We start from the raw sequence: 18,976 nt of genomic DNA, 5'->3' as shown, positions 1-18,976 counted from the left end.
ATGTTTAAGTTTTGAGGAGTTTTGAACTCTTCAAAACAAGTACATTTCTACTATTTTGCTATTTTATTACTTTATTTAATATTTTGTTTGTTTATGTTTGTCAGTAGTTACGTGAAATAGTCAACCCTGACTTTTTCCATGATTCAGTAAACAACTAATTACTGAAAACTAACTGGAAAAAAAAATCTAAAAATGTATAGAAATAACCATTGGATTCACTTGTCATCATAAACAGTCATCCTACTTTTTAAAGCTATTATTCCAAGTTCCAACATATGTTAAAATGCATTAATTTAGCTCAAGATTCACAATTCAAATAGCTATTCAATTGAAGACATTCTTTGTCTGATTATTAATTTTATTTTATTAATTTATTTTGTTTGAAATTAACCATGGTTTTGCTACACAGACCATAATATAACCATAGTATTTGTAGTAAAACTGTGTTTGTTCAAATCGTAATCAATCTGCCAAAAACAAATGTTACTATAATTAAACCATGGTTAATTTTCCATGTGATGTTACTCATAGGACACTGTGTGAAGAGTTAAGGATGGGTCTTGTGGATATATGTTTTAATACTTCACTAAAATACTACACCCATGCCACCCTTTATGATCAATGTAAAATAATTGTGAAAATTATATATTCCCACCCATCTCTCTCTCTCTCTCTCTCTCTCTCTCTCTCTCTCTCTCTCTCTCTCTCTCTCTCTCTCTCTCTCTCTCTCTCTCTCTCTCTCTCTCTCTCATATTCACAGACACAAACACACCCATCTTTGTGACGTTAGGTCCTCCTTTTAACCCGCAAGGTGAGGGTGTGGGAGAAAGTTTCAATAAGGATTTTATCTAAAGCGCCTCGGCTCGACCTCACTCGCATTCTCGTTCATCAAACAGCATCGTCCCGCACATCTGCCTCAGCGGGATATTAAAACTTTCCCATAAGCAGCAGCTGACAGCAGTGGATCTCAGGTGATCAGGAAATACCGTGTGTTCCTCCTGCCATGGCCCGGCGTATATCGCCTGCTGTCGCTTTCCTCTTTTGTTTTGGATTATCGGTAAGTTTGTCGTGTTTTAAAGTATCTATCAACAGATAAGCACGTTAACAGAGGCTACTCAACTTTATTCTTTCTCCATTTGGAAAGTGTCGTTTTGTAAACCAGAAACAATCGTAGACTGTGCGTCTCTCATACAAATGAAACTGGTTTTGTTTCGCTATTTGTTTGGTAGCCTGTTTGTTTATAGTACACCTTCGATATGTAAAGCAACCACATACAGTTAATGTGAAAAAGTCACTTATTGAGCTCGTGTCTCTCTTTTAATTCTTAAAATGCCGGAGGGGAATCGACTCAATTGTCCACCCCTTTAACGTTACAGAAATTTACCATGGCAACTAATGTTATCATAACAACTGTAGTTTCATATAAGTGGTAGCCTATTATTCAAAGTAAAACTTTGATTTTAGCCTTTTATTTTACTAACTAAGGCAACAATTTAAGTTTATTAAATTAAACTTTATTATTATTATTATTATCAAACGTAAGTTTATTTAGTGTCCTGAATTTTTTGTGATATGACATTAGGCACCATCGTAAATGTCAATCAGTAAATAGCCTACATTTTTAATAAAATAAGAGAGATTTAGATTTGATTAGATTTCTACATTGTTGTGGAGATCCCCAACTTAGGCTACTTATTATGGTTTTACATTATTCACCATAATGGCAACTGTAGGGTTTTGCTGGAAACTTAAATGATGGAAACCTCCACTATTTACCATTGTGCATTCAAGGGAATTTCAGAACAGGCTCTGTGTGGTATAGAGACAGTCAGTCAAACTGGATCTGCAAGGAATAGTTACCCTTTCAATTTCAGGAGTGTTAAAATTCCCTCCCTCTGGCACCTTAATGTTTTGTAATTTCTCAATAAGATTTACTGAAATTCTTATGAATATGAGTTCATTTCACTGAACAACCGTTGAGTAAAATGATGACTAAATGAGTGCATTCTAAAAAAAAAATATATTTTATCTAGAATGTGTTACACTTGATCTCAGTGAAGGGATATTTTACGGCTTTTATCAATTGTGTAAGAGAGAAAGTGCTTCTAAAGTGGTGTAAAACATCTCTCTCTTGGGTTAAAATCACAAAACTCAAAAGCATACTGTTAATTGTAGTGTTTTGCACCTTGAATTTATGTAGCAAATGTAAAGGTTCTACTCTTTCACATGATTGTGAATGCCATGGCTCTATGGCTCTAACAACTTAGCCTAATCCTTATATAATTATTACACAAACTGTGGTGTCTCCATGTAAACACTTGTAGCAGGGAACACTTAGGCTAACTATTGAATCTTTGTACAGTACAATGCAGAAATGCACAGTGAAATGAAAGAAAAACCCTTTAAGTAAGACATTACATCTTATATTTGTGAGAGTAATATGGATAGGATTGTGGGTTTTGGTCACAGTAATTGTATTTGGTCTCATAATACAAGTACAATCTAAAAACATGTATGTACACAATAAGTGCATTATATCAAAATATGAATTTAAATGTGTGTGCACATGATTTATCTTAGTTGTGTGTGGTCTGATTAAGGTGATTTTGAATTTAATGGAATGCATTTTGCTTTTGCCAAGTTTTTTTTTTTTCATCTTATCTTTCTTAATTAGAAGTCTACTGAGGTGGGTTGAAGTAATGACTTCTGTGCAATGCTTTTCTGCAGTTGCAAATCTTTTGAGGTTTATATTACTGTCAAACCATTTCATACGAATTTCATATTAGTTATATTGTGGTTAAGTTTTCCTGTATACAGACACCTAGTGTCAAACTATGCATGCATGCAACAGAGTTTCGATCATTTACAACAACTCATTTGTAATGAATCATTTACAAATCCTTCGAATGAGATCGTTCTTACCAGGAAGGGTAACAAACTCCCTGTCTCCTTTCCAGTTGTGTGTGGAAAAAAAAAAAAAACTGAAAAAAAGTTGGCAGAAGAAAATCAGTTTTCACAAATAGTTATTGTGAATTTCTGTTTTCCCGCAGTATGTGTTTGAGGCTGAAGCCAGATTCCAACACTCTGGAGCCCTCCACAGGCAGAAGAGAGAATGGATCGTCCCTCCCCAAATCCTAGAAGAGAATGTTGATCACACCAAGAAAGAATTCATTGCAAAAGTGAGTGAGCCTTTGTCTGCTGTCATATATGCTTGCATAAACATTACATTATTAGTTAATTAATTACTTAACATGACAATGAAAACTACTTCTAAAGCATTTATGAATCTTAGTTCATGTTTATTTCAACATTTACTGATACATTATGAAATTCTAAAGTTCTGTTAATATTTTTTAATGGGCCTGAGCTAGCATGAACAAATTTGTGAACTAACGTTAACAAATATGAATAAAAACTGTACCAAATGAAAGCTCGTTGTAATTTAATGTTTGTAAATGCATTAATACTAATGTTAACTAATGGAACCTTATTGTATTATTTAATTTACCTGAGCTAACTAACAATGAACAATAAATAAATGAACAATGACAATTTTTTTCAAAGTAAAGTAAAAAATCACAAGGCACCAGCTTTTTCACCAAGAATTGAAAAGTGAAAAATAAGATATTTTATTATCTCATCTATTTGCAATTCAAATTCACGTTATGCATAAAAATTACACAGAGAATTACAATTTTAGCAGCTAATAAAATGGATGTCTGCAGTATCATTATTTGTGAGATGTAATGTCCAAATGATAATAAATTACATCACAAATAAAAGAAATGAAGCCAAGATTACAACAATAAAGTCACCACATCACATGTGTGATATACATTGCAACAATATCTTAGGCATTTGATATTTGCAATGCTTCATTTCAATGCGTCAGTACACTGTGGGCTTGGTTGTTTTTTGTTTTAAAAGATACATTTCTAATTTATCTAGATTCGCTCAGACAAGGAAGACCCCCAAATGAAAAATTTGAAGTACGAACTAAAGGGCATCGGTGCAGATGAGGCTCCGTACCATTTATTTGTGGTGGATTCTGAAACAGGATTTGTTAGAGTTACGAGAATCCTTGACAGAGAGTCCATTGCACTATACAATGTAAGTGACATGACCATGATGACAGTGGTGATTGATGATGATAAAGTTGGCTTTAATACCTATCTTTATGGATATGAGTTAGTGATCTTGAAATGCATGTCTTCACCTCCACAGCTTAAAGGGGTTGCTAAATACAGAAATGGTGAAATTGCAGAGAATGACATTGGACTACGAATAAAAGTGAAGGATCAGAATGATAATCCACCTGTTTTTGATCGGATGAATCCAGGGGCTGTAGACGAACTCAGTGCAGTAGGTATGTGGCCTGCAGTTGTTCCAGCTGAAAAGAAATGTGACTTTATTTATACAATAAACATAACAGTGATTATGATCAGGGTCTGAAATCCACCGTGGTGGGTAATACGTATCAACACACTAGCCAATTGGACGGGTTATGGTTAATAAATGATGTTCTATCACTTTGCATGGCATCGCTACTCGAGCCCTTCCCCTCTAAGGATCCTCAAAAATGAGCAAAACAACGTGTAAAGAGGGAACCGCCGCACAGCGCCACGTCTTTAAAAGTTGAACACATTGTTTTCTTTGGCCATATGCATGTCTATGGCACATTTTTTCCCATCTGAGAGCCCTAGGAGACGATCAAGAGGACACTTTTTCTAACCCGTTCTCATTATTGCCGCATGTTCAAGACTTTTGGGCAAATAGCGCCCTAGCGTCTTTATAGCTACGTGCAGGTAAACTCAAGGCAATTATAAAAGAAGTCACAGAGAGTTGTGTCTTTATTTCTATTTTTTTATTTGAATGATATCCACGAACAGTGATTGACTGTCATAAAGCTGAAAGCAATACAATGATATCTATATTTAAATCTAAGCTGTGACATTGATAATCTGGTTTATCTCTGATCATTTTGTTTTGACTAATAGAAGTTCTGAATTAATTTCAAACACTGATTATGATAATTATCAAACTCTGCAAGGGGGTCAATAACTCTATTAATTTAAAATGCAATTTATTCATAAAGGGATTTTCGTTTATTTATTGTAATTCATTTTAAGTCCGTAGAAAAACAAAAAGGCTTCACTGCTTGTTTATATACAAGGTGTGTTCAGGTTGTAAAATGTCATGTGGTGCAACTCCCCAAAGAAGTAATGATATTTGTGAAATAATATTTTAAGATATTTGTTAAACTATATAGTTATATAGTTATATAGTTATAAACATTTATATAATATATTTCCCTTTTTAAAATATATTTTGTTATTTTTTTACTTGATATTTTGACTACATGATGTTTATACAGTATTAAAACAGTAAAAAAAAAAAAAAAAAAATATGCATACAAAGAACACATTTCTAAGACCTTTCCACATGCTAAAAACTAAAAGATATTTCCTTTTTATTTATCTTGGACACAGGTACAGCAGTGATGAAGATCAATTGCTCTGATGCTGATGAGCCAGGAAACGTAAACTCTCAAATCAAGTATGAAATTGTTGAGCAGCAACCAAGTGGGGAGATCATGTTCAGAGTTGACGATGACGGGACAATCCGTGTTAACAGTCCTAACCTGGATAGAGAGGTGAGTGGTGACGATCACTATATCGAATGTGTATGATATCAAACATGTCACATGATGTAACACACAGACTCCATGTGTTTGCACTGGCACTTCTTCATTGACAGCAGTTATGAGCTTCTTTGTGTCAGTCCCAAATGTTCCACCCCAGGTGGCCTGTTATTGTTTTCATTTTTAAATGATAAATGCAGGAACAAAGACACTATGACTGGTTTTGTTGATCAGTATTGTAAATGATTCCATCTGTTTATTTACACGCTGTCTCTCTCTCTTCAGGATATTGATCAGTATGTCCTGCTTGTCAGAGCATCTGATCTGAATGGTGCCGCAGGCGGCAATGTCGCCACAGGGACAGTCACTGTCAAGATCAATGATGTCAATGATAATGTGCCTACATTGGAAGGCCCAGTAAGAAAACGTTCTTCTACACGTTCTTAACATCAACAAGGTTTTAATATGTTGTTGTAGTGCTTGCAACTTAATTTTTTTTTTCACTCTACATAGTCTGCGGGCAGTATCGAGGAAAATACAGAGAACGTGGAGGTGATGAGATTCAGAGCAAGTGACCTGGATCTCAAGGACACAGACAACTGGGCGTCCGATTGCTATATTGCATCAGGCAATGAGGCTGGATACTTCAGCATTAAAATGGACCCAAAGACCAATGAGGCAATCCTGATGCTTGACAAGGTGTGCAATGTTTTTTTTTTTGTTTTTTTTCTCTCTGTTTTTTGTTCCTTTTTCTTTTAGGTCATTATACCAAAATGTCAGTATTCATAGCAATGTTGGTCAAATTCTCAATGCCAATTTCAATACCATATGAAAAACTCATTTGATATTCACAAATTGAATATATCCAAATTGAAACAGCAATTTGTAACTTTCAGGCATTTTTCAATTAAGTAAAAAAGTAACTATTTTAAGTCATTATTCAAGTAAACAGTAAAAAATAAAGTAAGGCCAGTTGCTCTATTTCATTTCACTATTGTTGTTTAATTAATAGTATTGACATAATAGACATCAGGCTGCATTTACACTGCAAAATTTTGACATACACTACGATTAACCTTTTGGGTCAGTAAGATTTTTTTATGTTTTTTGAAGTCTCATCAGGGCTGCTTTTAAAAGTACATTAAAAACTGTAATATTGTGAAATATTATTACAATTTAAAATAATTGTTTTGCAATGTAATTTATTCCTGTGATGCAAAGCTGCATTTTCAGCATTGTTACTCCATTCACCACATGGCTCTTCAGAAATCATCCTAATATGCTGATTTACTGCTCAAGAAACTTTCTTATTATTAGAAACAGTTGTGCTGATTAATATTTTTGTGGAAATCGTTTTTTTTTTTTTTTTTTCAGGATTATTTAATGAAAGGAAGTTCAAAAGAGCAGCATTTATTTAAAATATTCATATTTTGTAACATTTATAAATGTTACCTTTGATCAGTTATGCATCCTTGCTGAATAAAAGCATAAACTTCTTTCAAAAATATATTACTGATCCCAGACTTTTGAATAGTAGTATACTCTGGGTTTTTTTTTTTTCCAAAAAGGATTCTATAACCATTCACATGAAACATAATCTACTGTTTACATTAATACATTGCAAAGATGAACATTTTGCAAAAGATTCGAAAATAGTCAGACATTGAGTCAGTAATTGGTATTATCAATACAGAAGAAAGACTAGTATTGTTACCTTTTTTTAGTGTCAACTTACTTTAAAAGTACTGGTACTTTTAACATTGCTAGTTATTTAGCACTTAAAGGGGCTATGTGTAGTTTTTCTACTAAAAATGAATCCTTTTTTTTTTATTGCCTGTGTGTGAAGGGGTTGTAATTTCACATTAAAATGATCCACTTAGCAGGTTTTGCTATTACTTCTGAAAGCAAGTATTCCTATTTCTATGTGAAGGCTCCGGGTCGGATTTACCGCGAAATCCAGTGACGTGACTGAGACCTGCATGCGCGCTCCCGAGCCTCTCGCCTCGTCTACTGACTTTGCACTCAACAGCGACGACACTGCAACTTATGACATGGAGTCTGCTAACACTAAGAAACGACCTGCTCCCAGCACAACACAGACTCCAACACAAACTTCACATAATGATAAAAAACTAAAAAAAGTTTTATCTGCTGAAGCTCGTCAGGCCTGTCTAACGTTTGTCATCCCACTACTATTATATTGTTTATACTACACAATTCCAGGCACATTCAGTACAGTAATGTTACTTACTACGGTCTTACTGTTATACTGAAATTGTTTAGTGTAGTTCACTAACCGTTTTCGTTATCTTACCATAAATTTACCTATGTAACACCACATTACATAGGCTAAATGCAGTCAATGTAACGTTATCATGGTACGAGCATGGAGCATTAGTTCAAAGTTCAGCTGATAAAAGTAGCCTATTATTGTAACGTTGCAGTGAGAGTTTACCTGAGTTTCCAGCATGTTGCGTGATGCTTTCTCCGGTGTGTTGCATCTCAGTCTGGCCGGTACGTACCCAGAGTGTTCGCTCATGAGTTCGAGCACGCGCACGAGCACTCGCTTTGTAAACGTATTGGTTGCAATCTGAAACATCACCGCTAGAGGCTGCTGAAAACTACATATAGCCCCTTTCATGCTAGCAAGCTAGCATTATTGCATGCTAACTCGTACACGCTAGCATTGAAAAGTTCTAAAGCAGATTATACTCTCAGCCCTTTGCCTGAAGAAAGAATTTTATGTCCACTTTCCCTGCAGGCTGTTGATTATGAGGATGTCAAAGACCTGAACCTTGGCATCGGTGTAGTCAACAAAGCTCCGCTCCACCCCTCTGTAGCTGGAACAACAGGAGGAATGGCTGTCAACTTTGGGGGCAGTGGTGCAGGTGCAGGTGGAGGAGGAGGAGGAGGAGGAGGAGGAGGAGGAGGAGGAGGAGGAGGTAGTTCTGGTGGAGGTGGTGGCAGTGGTGGCAGTGGAATTGGAGGTAGCAGTTCATGGTCATCGTCAGGCGATAACGTCCACAACGTAAAGATAAATGTGAAAAACCAGCCGGAAGGACCCAAGTTTTCGCCCCGAACAAAAGCCATCCCCATCTCAGAAGGCAAGACTTTTGACAGCAAAGAGATCATCGCAAAGTACCCGGCTATTGATACAGACACAGGAAAGGAAGCTACCAACGTAAAGTACGTTTACATCAAAACAGTTTTATCAAAAATGAAGAGAAATCAGCATTTAAATCAATGATAAATGAGCCTGAACTATGTTCACTTTTCCTATAGGTATATTAAAGCATCTGACCCAGATAACTGGCTGAGCATCGATGAGACTACAGGGGCCATTCGAATGAACAAGGCTCCTGACCGCGAGTCCAAGTATCTAGTTAACGGCACCTACTACGGCACCATTTACTGCGTAACTCAAGGCAAGTTCCAGAGAAAGGAGAAAACTTTTTAATCTTTGTTTTATAAGGATGTGGATTTTCCAGCTGTTCTAATGTTTTAGTATTTAGCCTATTAAATAAAAAGTATTTTTGAACTGTTGCAAAAATATATGATAGTATACTTCAATAACTTATTGACAAATCACACTTCCAGTGTGGCATATTGTTTAATATAATGACCACATGATATTGCAGATACATAACATGTCCTGAAGATGGCAGCATCTTCACATTTATCAGCAATAGTTACTGAGTCAGTGATGTTTGGAAGTACTGTAACCATCTGCAAGTTATATTGTAAAATACCAATTAACATTACTTTATATTTCATTTAATATAGCAATTTACTGTATATTCTCTAATTTTTGTGCTATATTTTTCTTTTTTTTTAAATGTTTTGTCATTTTTTAAAACACAGTTGTTCTTTCTCGACAACAGTTATTTATATTTGTTTATTATTATTTATCTTATTTTTATAATGTCTATATAAATATATAATTGTTTTTAAAAAGATGTTTTTGTTTTTTTTTGTCTCTTATAGACTTGCCTGCTAAGACGGCAACAGGTACCATTGCCATCCAGGTAGAGGATTTTAATGACCACTGCCCCACTTTGACAAGCAATGTCCAGACACTTTGTACTGATAAGGATGCGGTCTTAGTCACTGCAGTGGATGATGATGCACCACCCAATGGAGCTCCATTCACCTTCAATGTTGTCCCAGAAGGAACTAAGGGGAAATGGACAATTGAGCATTTAAATGGTACACATCATCTATCTATCTATCTATCTATCTATCTATCTATCTATCTATCTATCTATCTATCTATCTATCTATCTATCTATCTATCTATCTATCTATCTATCTATCTATCTATCTATCTATCTATCTATCTATCTATCTATCTATCTATCTATCTATCTATCTATCTATCTATCTATCTATCTATCTATCTATCTATCTATCTATCTATCTATCTACCCAGGTGAAAAAAAAGTGCACTAAAATACATTTTATTTAAGTGCACTTAGTACACTTCCATAATACACTTTCATAATGTACTTAAAGTGCTCTATTTTCGACACACTTATTTTGCACTTAATATACTAAAAGCTCATCTTTAGTACTGCTTAATATAAACTTAAAATCATCTTAGTGTACTCAATTGTGCTTTTTTGAGACACACTGAAGATGAATTTAAGTGTATTTTTAATATACTATTTCATATTTTTAAAAAATGTATTTTGTTACCACTTTAAGTATAATTGAAATCATCTTTAAATACAATAATAAACTATTTAAATTATAATAATAATAATATTAAATTATATACAAATTATACTTAGAATGTATTCCTAGATTAAAAAAGTGCACTAAAATACATTTTATTACACTTCCATAATACACTTCCATAATGTACTTAAAGTGCTCTATTTTCAACACACTTATTTTGCACTTAATATACTAAAAGCTTACCTTTAGTACTGCTTAATATAAACTTAAGATCATCTTAGTGTACTCAATTGTGCTATTTTGAGACACACTGAAGATAAACTGAAGTGTATTTTTAATATACTATTTCATATTTTCAACAAATGTATTTCGTTACCAGTTTTAGTATAATTGAAACCATCTTTAAATACAATAATAAACTATTTAAATTATAATAATAATAATTTGTAATTATATACAAATTATACTTATAATGTATTCCTAGATTAAAAAAAGTGCACTAAAATACATTTTATTACACTTCCATAATACACTTCCATAATGTACTTAAAGTGCTCTATTTTCGACATACTTATTTTGCACTTAATATACTAAAAGCTTACCTTTAGTACTGCTTAATATAAACTTAAGATCATCTTAGTGTACTCAATTGTGCTATTTTGAGACACACTGAAGATGAACTAAAATACGCTTTTAACATACTATTTAGGCTTTAATTTATTTTATTTTGTTACCCCTTTTAGTACAATTGAACCCATCTTTATTGCATTTTAAATACACTTAAATTATTTAAAATTTAAGAATATATAATATATACAAATCATATTTATGTATTGCTCACATTTTTTTATATAGTAAATCATTTCAAATATGTTTTAATACTGTGAACAGTACCTTTATAAAACAATTAAATATGTTAATGGTGTATTAAAACACACATAAAAAAATTGTATAAAACACACTTTGAAAGCTAGTAAACTTTAATGTATTACCCAGTGTACACCAGTACAGCAGCATATGTAAACTGTAAAAAAAATACATTAACAAAATACAGTGATCTGCAGAGGTATTATAAACAACAACAAAAAAAATAACTTCAATAAACCTAACTAGTCAATAAAGTGCAATCATTAATAGCTGCAAACAGTTACAGTACTGTTACTGATTGGTCTTTGAGTTTGCCTTATTGTTGCATTTCCTTCGAATCAGTGCTCGCACCTCAGACGTGTAGGAAATTGTCTGATCACAGTGTCTGTGAAAGGGGAAAAAGAGGAGTTTATTTTTATATTAAAGCAAAATTAACCTCTGTTAAAAAAGTAACTCTTCCCTTTCAAAAGGGAACTTGCACTGCTTCGATGATGCTATTGGGGAACAATGTTCTCTAGGCGCCTCTTTAATTCTTCTGAGTCGCACTAGTCGTGTCATAGGCTGTCGCCAGTCAAATTCTATTGCCGAGATTGTACAGCTTTTCAAACACCGGTTCACATGGAGGGTGTTCCCCATAGCATCATCAATGCAGTGTCTCATTCCCTGTTCTCAGGGAACAGAGGTCGTAACCTAGACGCTTTTTATTACAACACAGTATGACGTTTTGACATTTCCCTCTGTTGTACATACAAGGTGAAAAAGACATACTGTTAAATGTATTATAAATGCATTAAAGTATATTTGTTTTGTACTAAAAACATACTTAAGTACATATTTATTACATTTAATAGTAAGTCTTTTTCACCTAGTAAAAATGGAATTCTTTAACATAGCATGTAATGCTTAGTTCATATATTTTAACAGTAGACATTTAATATAACATGTTTATTAAGAAAAGGAGTTAATAAAATAGCTCTTGAACAACTGTTAAGTCTACATATGTCACTGTATCACAGCAAAAAAGGGCAATTTAGGCTAACCGTTTAACTGAAAAAGTATACGCAGCCAACAAGAATAATAATTAAAATGTACAACAAATGCTAATCTTGTTTTAGTCAGCCCCCTTTGACTTTGAGAGCAAAAAAAAAAAGTTATGTGCAGAAACACAAACTCTCAAACTCTTCAAAGAGTTAAGGAAATTAGAAGTAGTGCAAAATATTGTAAGCCATGACAAGTGACTTGCAGCTGTCCCAAAAAAACAATTAAATAGATTTTTACATGAATGAACACAAATTAAACTAAACAGTGAGCTATTTATTTATGCAAACAGCAACTAAAACTTACCAGTAACTTCTGATAGCAGTATCTTCATCTCTTCGAGATTCGACTTGGAAAAAATAAAAACAACACTAACAGTTACTTTTTCTATTAACGTTAGAAAAAAAATCTAAATACTGTCATGATCACTCATTAGTTGCAAAACATTTAAGAATTCCGTTAATCTTAGAAATAAAAACTGAAATATCGTAGACTAATGAAACCTTCACGTTTGAAAAGGTTAATCGCAAAAAAACTCACCTAATCCATATGAATCGCGTGGTTTCCTCCAAGTCCTCTAAAGAAACACGATCGCTCTAGTTTGAATTTAGACTTCTATGTCTGAATTATTACACCGTGTCCTAACTACACGCGACGCGACGCCGAAATATAATCACATTCAATGAACGCACAGCCATCAGCAAGCTCTGAGTGAGGTGTGAGCTCATAATTACACCAGAACCAATCACAGACGTTCAACAGCTGGAACCAATCAGGATTAGTCACGTGTGTTATTAGCGTTTTTCAAATTCAAACAAGTACAACATATTTTTGGACAACATTTAAACATATTTGGAAAATGTATCTGATGCATTTAAAATAATATGATGTTGATATCCATGTGGGAATTTCAGTAGTAAAAACATATCATGTAATGGACAACAGCCCTTTACAAGTAGCCTACAAACAAGTAAAAGTGAACAACATTCATTTTAAGTGCTTATTGCAATGCTCAATAATAGTTGACAAATGTTTATAATACATTAGAAGTTGGTACATTATACAAAAAAATCTAAAATATTAAAATGGTAAAATGATAAATATTACAAATATATTGCAGTAGGCCTAAGTGTTTAAAGTACTTTAAACACATTAAAAGCTTTTTATATTTTAGATTAACCATTTTAATATTTTAGATTTAGCTATGTTCTTACACAAGTTACACAAATGTACTTTAATTAAGAGCAACATAAGTATGTTTTCTTTAAATACACTAAAACTTCACACAAATGGTAGATTGTGTTAGCATATTTCTTAAAAATTTAACTAAGCATATTTATTAACAATGTACTTGTAGTGCTTTTTATTAGAAATATATTAAAAGTATGCCTGTGTTTAGCATATTTATTGAAAGTATAATTAATCATATATTTATTACCAATGTACTTGTAGTGCATTTGTTAGAAATATATTAAAATTATGCTTGTGTTTAGCATAATTATTTAAAGTATAATTAAGCATATATTTATTACCAATGTATTTCTAGTATACTTTTTAGAAATATATTAAAATACAATTCAATGTATTTTTTATGCACTTCAAATAAGCATGTTGGTAATACAAATGTATTATACTATTTGTATTTCAAGTATATTTTTAATACATTTAATACTATGTCTTTTTCACCTGGGAGTACCTTATACACTTAAAATCAATTTAAAGAATTAGTAATATTTAGTTTATTTTTATAAAGTGTACTTAAATACTACTTTTGGGAAAATTTAATTTTTGACTATTACATTTTGAATATATTTTAAGTAAAATCAATTTAATTTAAACTTATAATAGCTTTCTAAAAGTGCACTAACAATGAACTATTTTTAATGTGTTAAAAATTTACTTGTAAGAAATACACTAATAAAACACTTCTGTGTATTTTTTCAATAGTATATCTTTTTTCTTATGCACTAAAAATACATTTAAAATATCAATGTTATTTAGTATACTTTTGCAATTACACTTAAGTACTACTTAAGTAAAAATATACTTTTAATTAGTGTATTTATAGTGTATAATTTTTAAACTTTTCTTTAGCACAAAAAATAGGAATGTACTACAAATGTACTTTCTTGTATTTAAGTGTTTTTTTTAGTGCACTCAAGTACACTTTATTTTCACCTGGGTATCTATCTATCTATCTATCTATCTATCTATCGCCACTGTGGGGTCTTTGTCTAAATGTTTTTTAGGTATTTAACTACAGTATTTCTAACAAATAGTCTTAACTGTTTTAGGTATTTTGTGTTGTAAGAAGTCAAACATATTAAGTACTTGTCATTAATCGGGATGTTATTACTGACTCTGTGTTTGAGATCTGCTGTTCTTCTCCTCATCAGATACCACTTCCATCTTCAGGACCCATGAAAAGCTGTGGCCGGGAGAACATGAGCTGACGGTGGATGTTAAGGACCAGCAGGGGTTGGGATGTCCAGAACCTCAGAAAATAGTGGTGAAAGTGTGCACCTGTACAACCCAGGGGGGTTGTGACCGAACTGGAACAGGAATGCTTAAGAAGGGGTCAACGTTTGGAGCTGCTGGAATTGGCCTGCTCTTCCTTGGTTTGCTTGCATTATTGCGTAAGTAACCAAGTTCACAGAGAGATTATAATTTATAGTTATTATGGTGCTGAAATAAATGCTGTATTTCTCCGCTATTACAGTCATCCCACTCCTGTTGCTGCTCTGTCAGTGTGGAGCTGCTGGGATGGCAGGAGCTTTTACAGACATGCCCTATGACACTAAAGAGCATCTCATCTCTTACCATACTGAGGGCCAGGGAGAGGACAGGGTAAGAAATTTGAACTTCTTATTGAATTACATAACAGGTGTGATATTTTATCAGGATTGAGATGCTATTTTTGTCACAAAGCTAAATAAATCAAACCATTTTGTCTCTGACAGGATGTTCCCGTACCTGACAATATTGATGGTCCGATGATTGGGTTTATATCCAAAGGTGTGGGTGCTATGCAGTTTTCAGGTGGTCGTTCAGGTGGAACAGCAGTAGGCTACATGGATTCCAATTCTATATCTGGTGGTCGTGGCTACAATGAAATGGGTATGGGCTACATGGACTCGATTAGGAGAAATGAGACCCTTTTGAGTAGAGAAGTGGCTGGAGATTTTGACGATATGGCCGTGTCAGAAGCGTTCCTGGGTGAATACTATTCACAGGTAAAATATACCTACTGGATAATGTAAACAATCAATATACGTGTTTATCTATCTATCTATCTATCTATCTATCTATCTATCTATCTATCTGTCTGTCTGTCTGTCTGTCTGTCTGTCTGTCTGTCTGTCTGTCTGTCTGTCTGTCTGTCTGTCTGATCTATGTGGATCACATATATGAATTGCTCTATGTGTGTTACAGAAAAGCCGAGGATTTGAGGATGGATTTGCTAAGAATGAACCCATGGTGTATGGTTATGAGGGGAAGGGCTCCCCTGTTGGTTCTGTTGGCTGCTGCAGCATACTCGAAGATAACAATGACCTAGAGTTTCTGAATGACCTGGGGCCAAAGTTCACCACACTCGCTGAAATATGCGGAGGTAGAAAGACTGAGGTCCCCGCTCCTCTTCCTCCCGCTCCTAAACCCGTCGTGGACCGTACCGAGGTGGCATCTACAACAACCAATGTTATAAATACAGGGAATATAGCCACTAACAGAGATCTATCTACAAATTCAATGAATATAACTTCCAACATGGCTGCGACATCATCTTGTCTTGTGGAGAACGTGCTTGTCACAGACAACCGGCCCACAGTGATTACGAGTGTCCAGCCGGCTCCAACCTACGTGGTGCAACCGCAGCAAATGTACTACATGGTCGAGCCACAGCCCAGCACTGTACTGCTCACTGAAAGGCCCACCATGGGAGTCGGACAGAACATGTACGTGCTGAACAGTGGCCCAGTAGCCGAGGGGGTTGTAGTCCAGGGCACCAATATAGCGGCGAATACCCTGAATCGTGGTGAGAGAATGGTGCTTTTGGACAGGGGTGGTTCTGCTCAGGCTCTCAACACCGGAATGCTGCACACAAGTAATATGTCTGGATCACAATTGTTTTTGGTGGATGGGGGAGCCTCAAGCGGTCAAGTCCTTCAGGGGACACTTGCTGGATCTCAGGGCCTGATGGTCGTGGAAGGACAAGGGGGCCAGGTGATTCAGGGGTCCCTCAAAAAAGGTGTTTCCACTCATGGTGGATCTCAAAATGTCTATTATATGGAGAATAAAGGGGGATCAGGTACGCTCCAGGGGAGTCTTCAAAGGGGCATGGTGTCCACCACAGAGTCCATCATTGGTAACGCTGGAATCGGTGGGTCATCTGTCCAGATTAACCAAAATCCATCATCGCATAAAGTTGTTGTCCAGGAGAGAAAGGTTATGACAACACAAAGTATCAAGTAACAGTGCAACACTCATACAGTACGTGTACAGTTGTGAAAGTGTTAGAGGGTTTAGAAAGCCGTAAAAAGTCTTGAAAAGCAATTTTTTAGCTCATGCATGCAAATCATTAGAGTATCATGTTGTCAACATGTTAGGTCATGGAGAATATGCAAATTAATGCTTGAAAAACTGGTTTTAATGCCCTTGAGTTTAATTCTTTGTATTTGTTGTGCATTATACATGAATTTTCCCTCCCTTCTTTTGTTGCATATTTGTGACATGTTACTGCATGTTTGCATTCAGTGTGTGTGTTCTGTAAAGACTATTATTTGCCAATACTATGCAGTTCTGGTTGCCCTGAGGCCATTCCAGTGCAGTTTATTCAAATTCAGCTCAAAACTATTTTAGTAATGAGCAGATGTACAGGAAACACCTATTAAATGCAGAAATCAGCCAAGCCAGAAGGGCAGATTTTTTTTAGTATCCTGAAATTTACAGAGCTGGAAAAGACGATTAATAAATCACTTTTGGCATCAGGTGAACTACATTGTATGTTTTGGGAAGGTGTTTATAGGATAGATCAGAGTATGTTTGCATTTTTACAATATTCTTCATTCCACTTTTAGTCACTTGTAAACAAAAAGAAGCTAGTTTAGAAGCTTGTGGTTTTCATTTGCAGTGCATTTAAATACAAAGACCAAACACACATTCCAAGCAATAATGCATATGTGTATGAAATGAATGCTATGTAAAAGAGTCATATATTTGTAAAAAAAAAAAAAAAAAAAATTTCAAAACATTTGTATTTAGCTATACAATAACTGAAGCACATTTCCTTTGAGCAATAGTAGGAATTAAATGCTAAAAAAGTAATATATATATATATATATACTACAGTTGCGGTGCTGGGATTTTTCTATTGACAGCTCTGGTTTGCTACCCAAAAATGGGCAGTGGGTTACAACTTTCCCAGAAATGGACTCATAGCTACATAGTAATGGGAAAATATGGAAGTGGTTTCGACAGTGGAACATTTTTCAGGGGTCAATAAAATATATTGTAAAGCAGCATAAGGCTGTTTAGAACTTTTTTTTTTTTAATGGTAATTTTTATAAATGTTTGATATGTTTGACTGTAAAAGACTACCAAAATACAATAAACCGTCATTTTTATGTCATCCAGTGTAATGTTATATCTGTCCGTGGGCAAATGTCAACCAAAACATTCCTGCAGCAAAACTGAACTGTACAAGTTTGGTCTCAGAGAATTCAGTTGGCCAGTTTTGTTTCATTTGGCAGGAACAACATATGGACACAGAGACAACTTGAAATATCCACATTTTTCCGAACAATCGTTTTAAAATATGGGTGCTGGTTTTGGGAACTGCCACTCAAAAGAACTGAAACAAATCATATCAAATTAATAAGGCTGTGCTACAAATATTCTGTATCTGTCAGTTTGACTGAATGAGTGAATAAAAAAAAAAAGTTATCCATCAGAAAAGTAATCACATGGTATTTTAATGTGACGTTGATATCAAAGAATATCTGAGGCAAGTCCACTGCTCTCTGTTCAGATAACATAGATACTACTCTCTTGTGGCCATCTTTTCCAAACCATTGGAAGACTTTCTTATACCATTAATATGTTTTTAAGCAACCGAAAAAAGCACAAATGTCAGAGCATGTCAAAACTTCTTCAGGGCCCTAAAATACCTTTAGGGCCCAGAGGGTTAATGAACCAAATCTGGATTCGTTTAGGCACTTTAACGTAGTTTTATCCTCTTTTTTGATAGCCCAATATTTTTTTAAATGACAGAAAGCCCTTTGAAATATCTATCAACATGACGGAGTCAAAGGTCACTCTAGTGGTCCTCATTTGGGAGTCACTTCGACCTGACCTGACCGGACACCTGAAAATGAAACTTTTCCCTAGTGAATTCCCTAGTAGTTTTAAGACAAAATTACTTACTTTTAAAGGAGAACTCCGGTCAATTTTAACATTGAGCTCATTTTTTTGTACATTTGGAGTGCTGTCAATACAGAGAACAACGACAAAAATCGGTGTTTCCTACACCGAGTTATTCTATTTTTAAAATTTGCACCCTGTTGACTTCAATAGGGCAAGTACTAGTCGATTGCCGAGTTCACGCGCATAGGTTTAGTTACCAATGATCACGCGCGTGAACTCGGCAATCGACTACTTTGGACTTCAACCGAAAAACAGGATGTAAACAGGTATTTGCGCTGGCTTAAATAACATCATTTTTATACATATCTTTCACATCTACTGCAGTCACATTCA

At 34.5% G+C, this 18,976-nt stretch overlaps 1 protein-coding gene across 1 annotated transcript; it reads left to right on the top strand.

The window, feature by feature from the left end:
* Positions 1 to 780: 780 nt before the first annotated feature.
* dsg2.1 (desmoglein 2, tandem duplicate 1) lies at positions 781 to 17,849 on the top strand. The gene is made up of 14 exons (XM_081378824.1): positions 781 to 1,057; positions 3,051 to 3,179; positions 3,949 to 4,110; positions 4,225 to 4,366; positions 5,490 to 5,653; positions 5,927 to 6,058; positions 6,155 to 6,340; positions 8,403 to 8,827; positions 8,924 to 9,066; positions 9,626 to 9,847; positions 14,620 to 14,859; positions 14,943 to 15,070; positions 15,184 to 15,456; positions 15,656 to 17,849. Exons 1-14 carry the CDS (start codon positions 1,004 to 1,006, stop codon positions 16,691 to 16,693), a joined length of 3,438 nt encoding a protein of 1,145 aa, XP_081234950.1. The 5' UTR covers positions 781 to 1,003; the 3' UTR covers positions 16,694 to 17,849.
* Positions 17,850 to 18,976: the final 1,127 nt, after the last annotated feature.

This window comes from Scardinius erythrophthalmus (assembly GCF_964197995.2).
Source record: "Scardinius erythrophthalmus genome assembly, chromosome: 11".
NCBI lineage: Eukaryota > Metazoa > Chordata > Actinopteri > Cypriniformes > Leuciscidae > Scardinius > Scardinius erythrophthalmus.
Note: the sequence above shows the minus strand (reverse complement) of the source record. Positions and strands in the feature narration are given on the sequence as shown.

What these genes read in the sequence shown, in the direction of transcription:
- dsg2.1 (XM_081378824.1), top strand. Translation starts at nt 1,004, where the DNA reads ATGGCCCGGCGTATATCGCCTGCTGTCGCTTTCCTCTTTTGTTTTGGA. An exon ending in AGTCCATTGCACTATACAAT is followed by an intron (nt 4,111 to 4,224) that starts GTAAGTGACATG and finishes TCACCTCCACAG; the next exon opens with CTTAAAGGGGTTGCTAAATA. An exon ending in AGACGAACTCAGTGCAGTAG is followed by an intron (nt 4,367 to 5,489) that starts GTATGTGGCCTG and finishes TCTTGGACACAG; the next exon opens with GTACAGCAGTGATGAAGATC.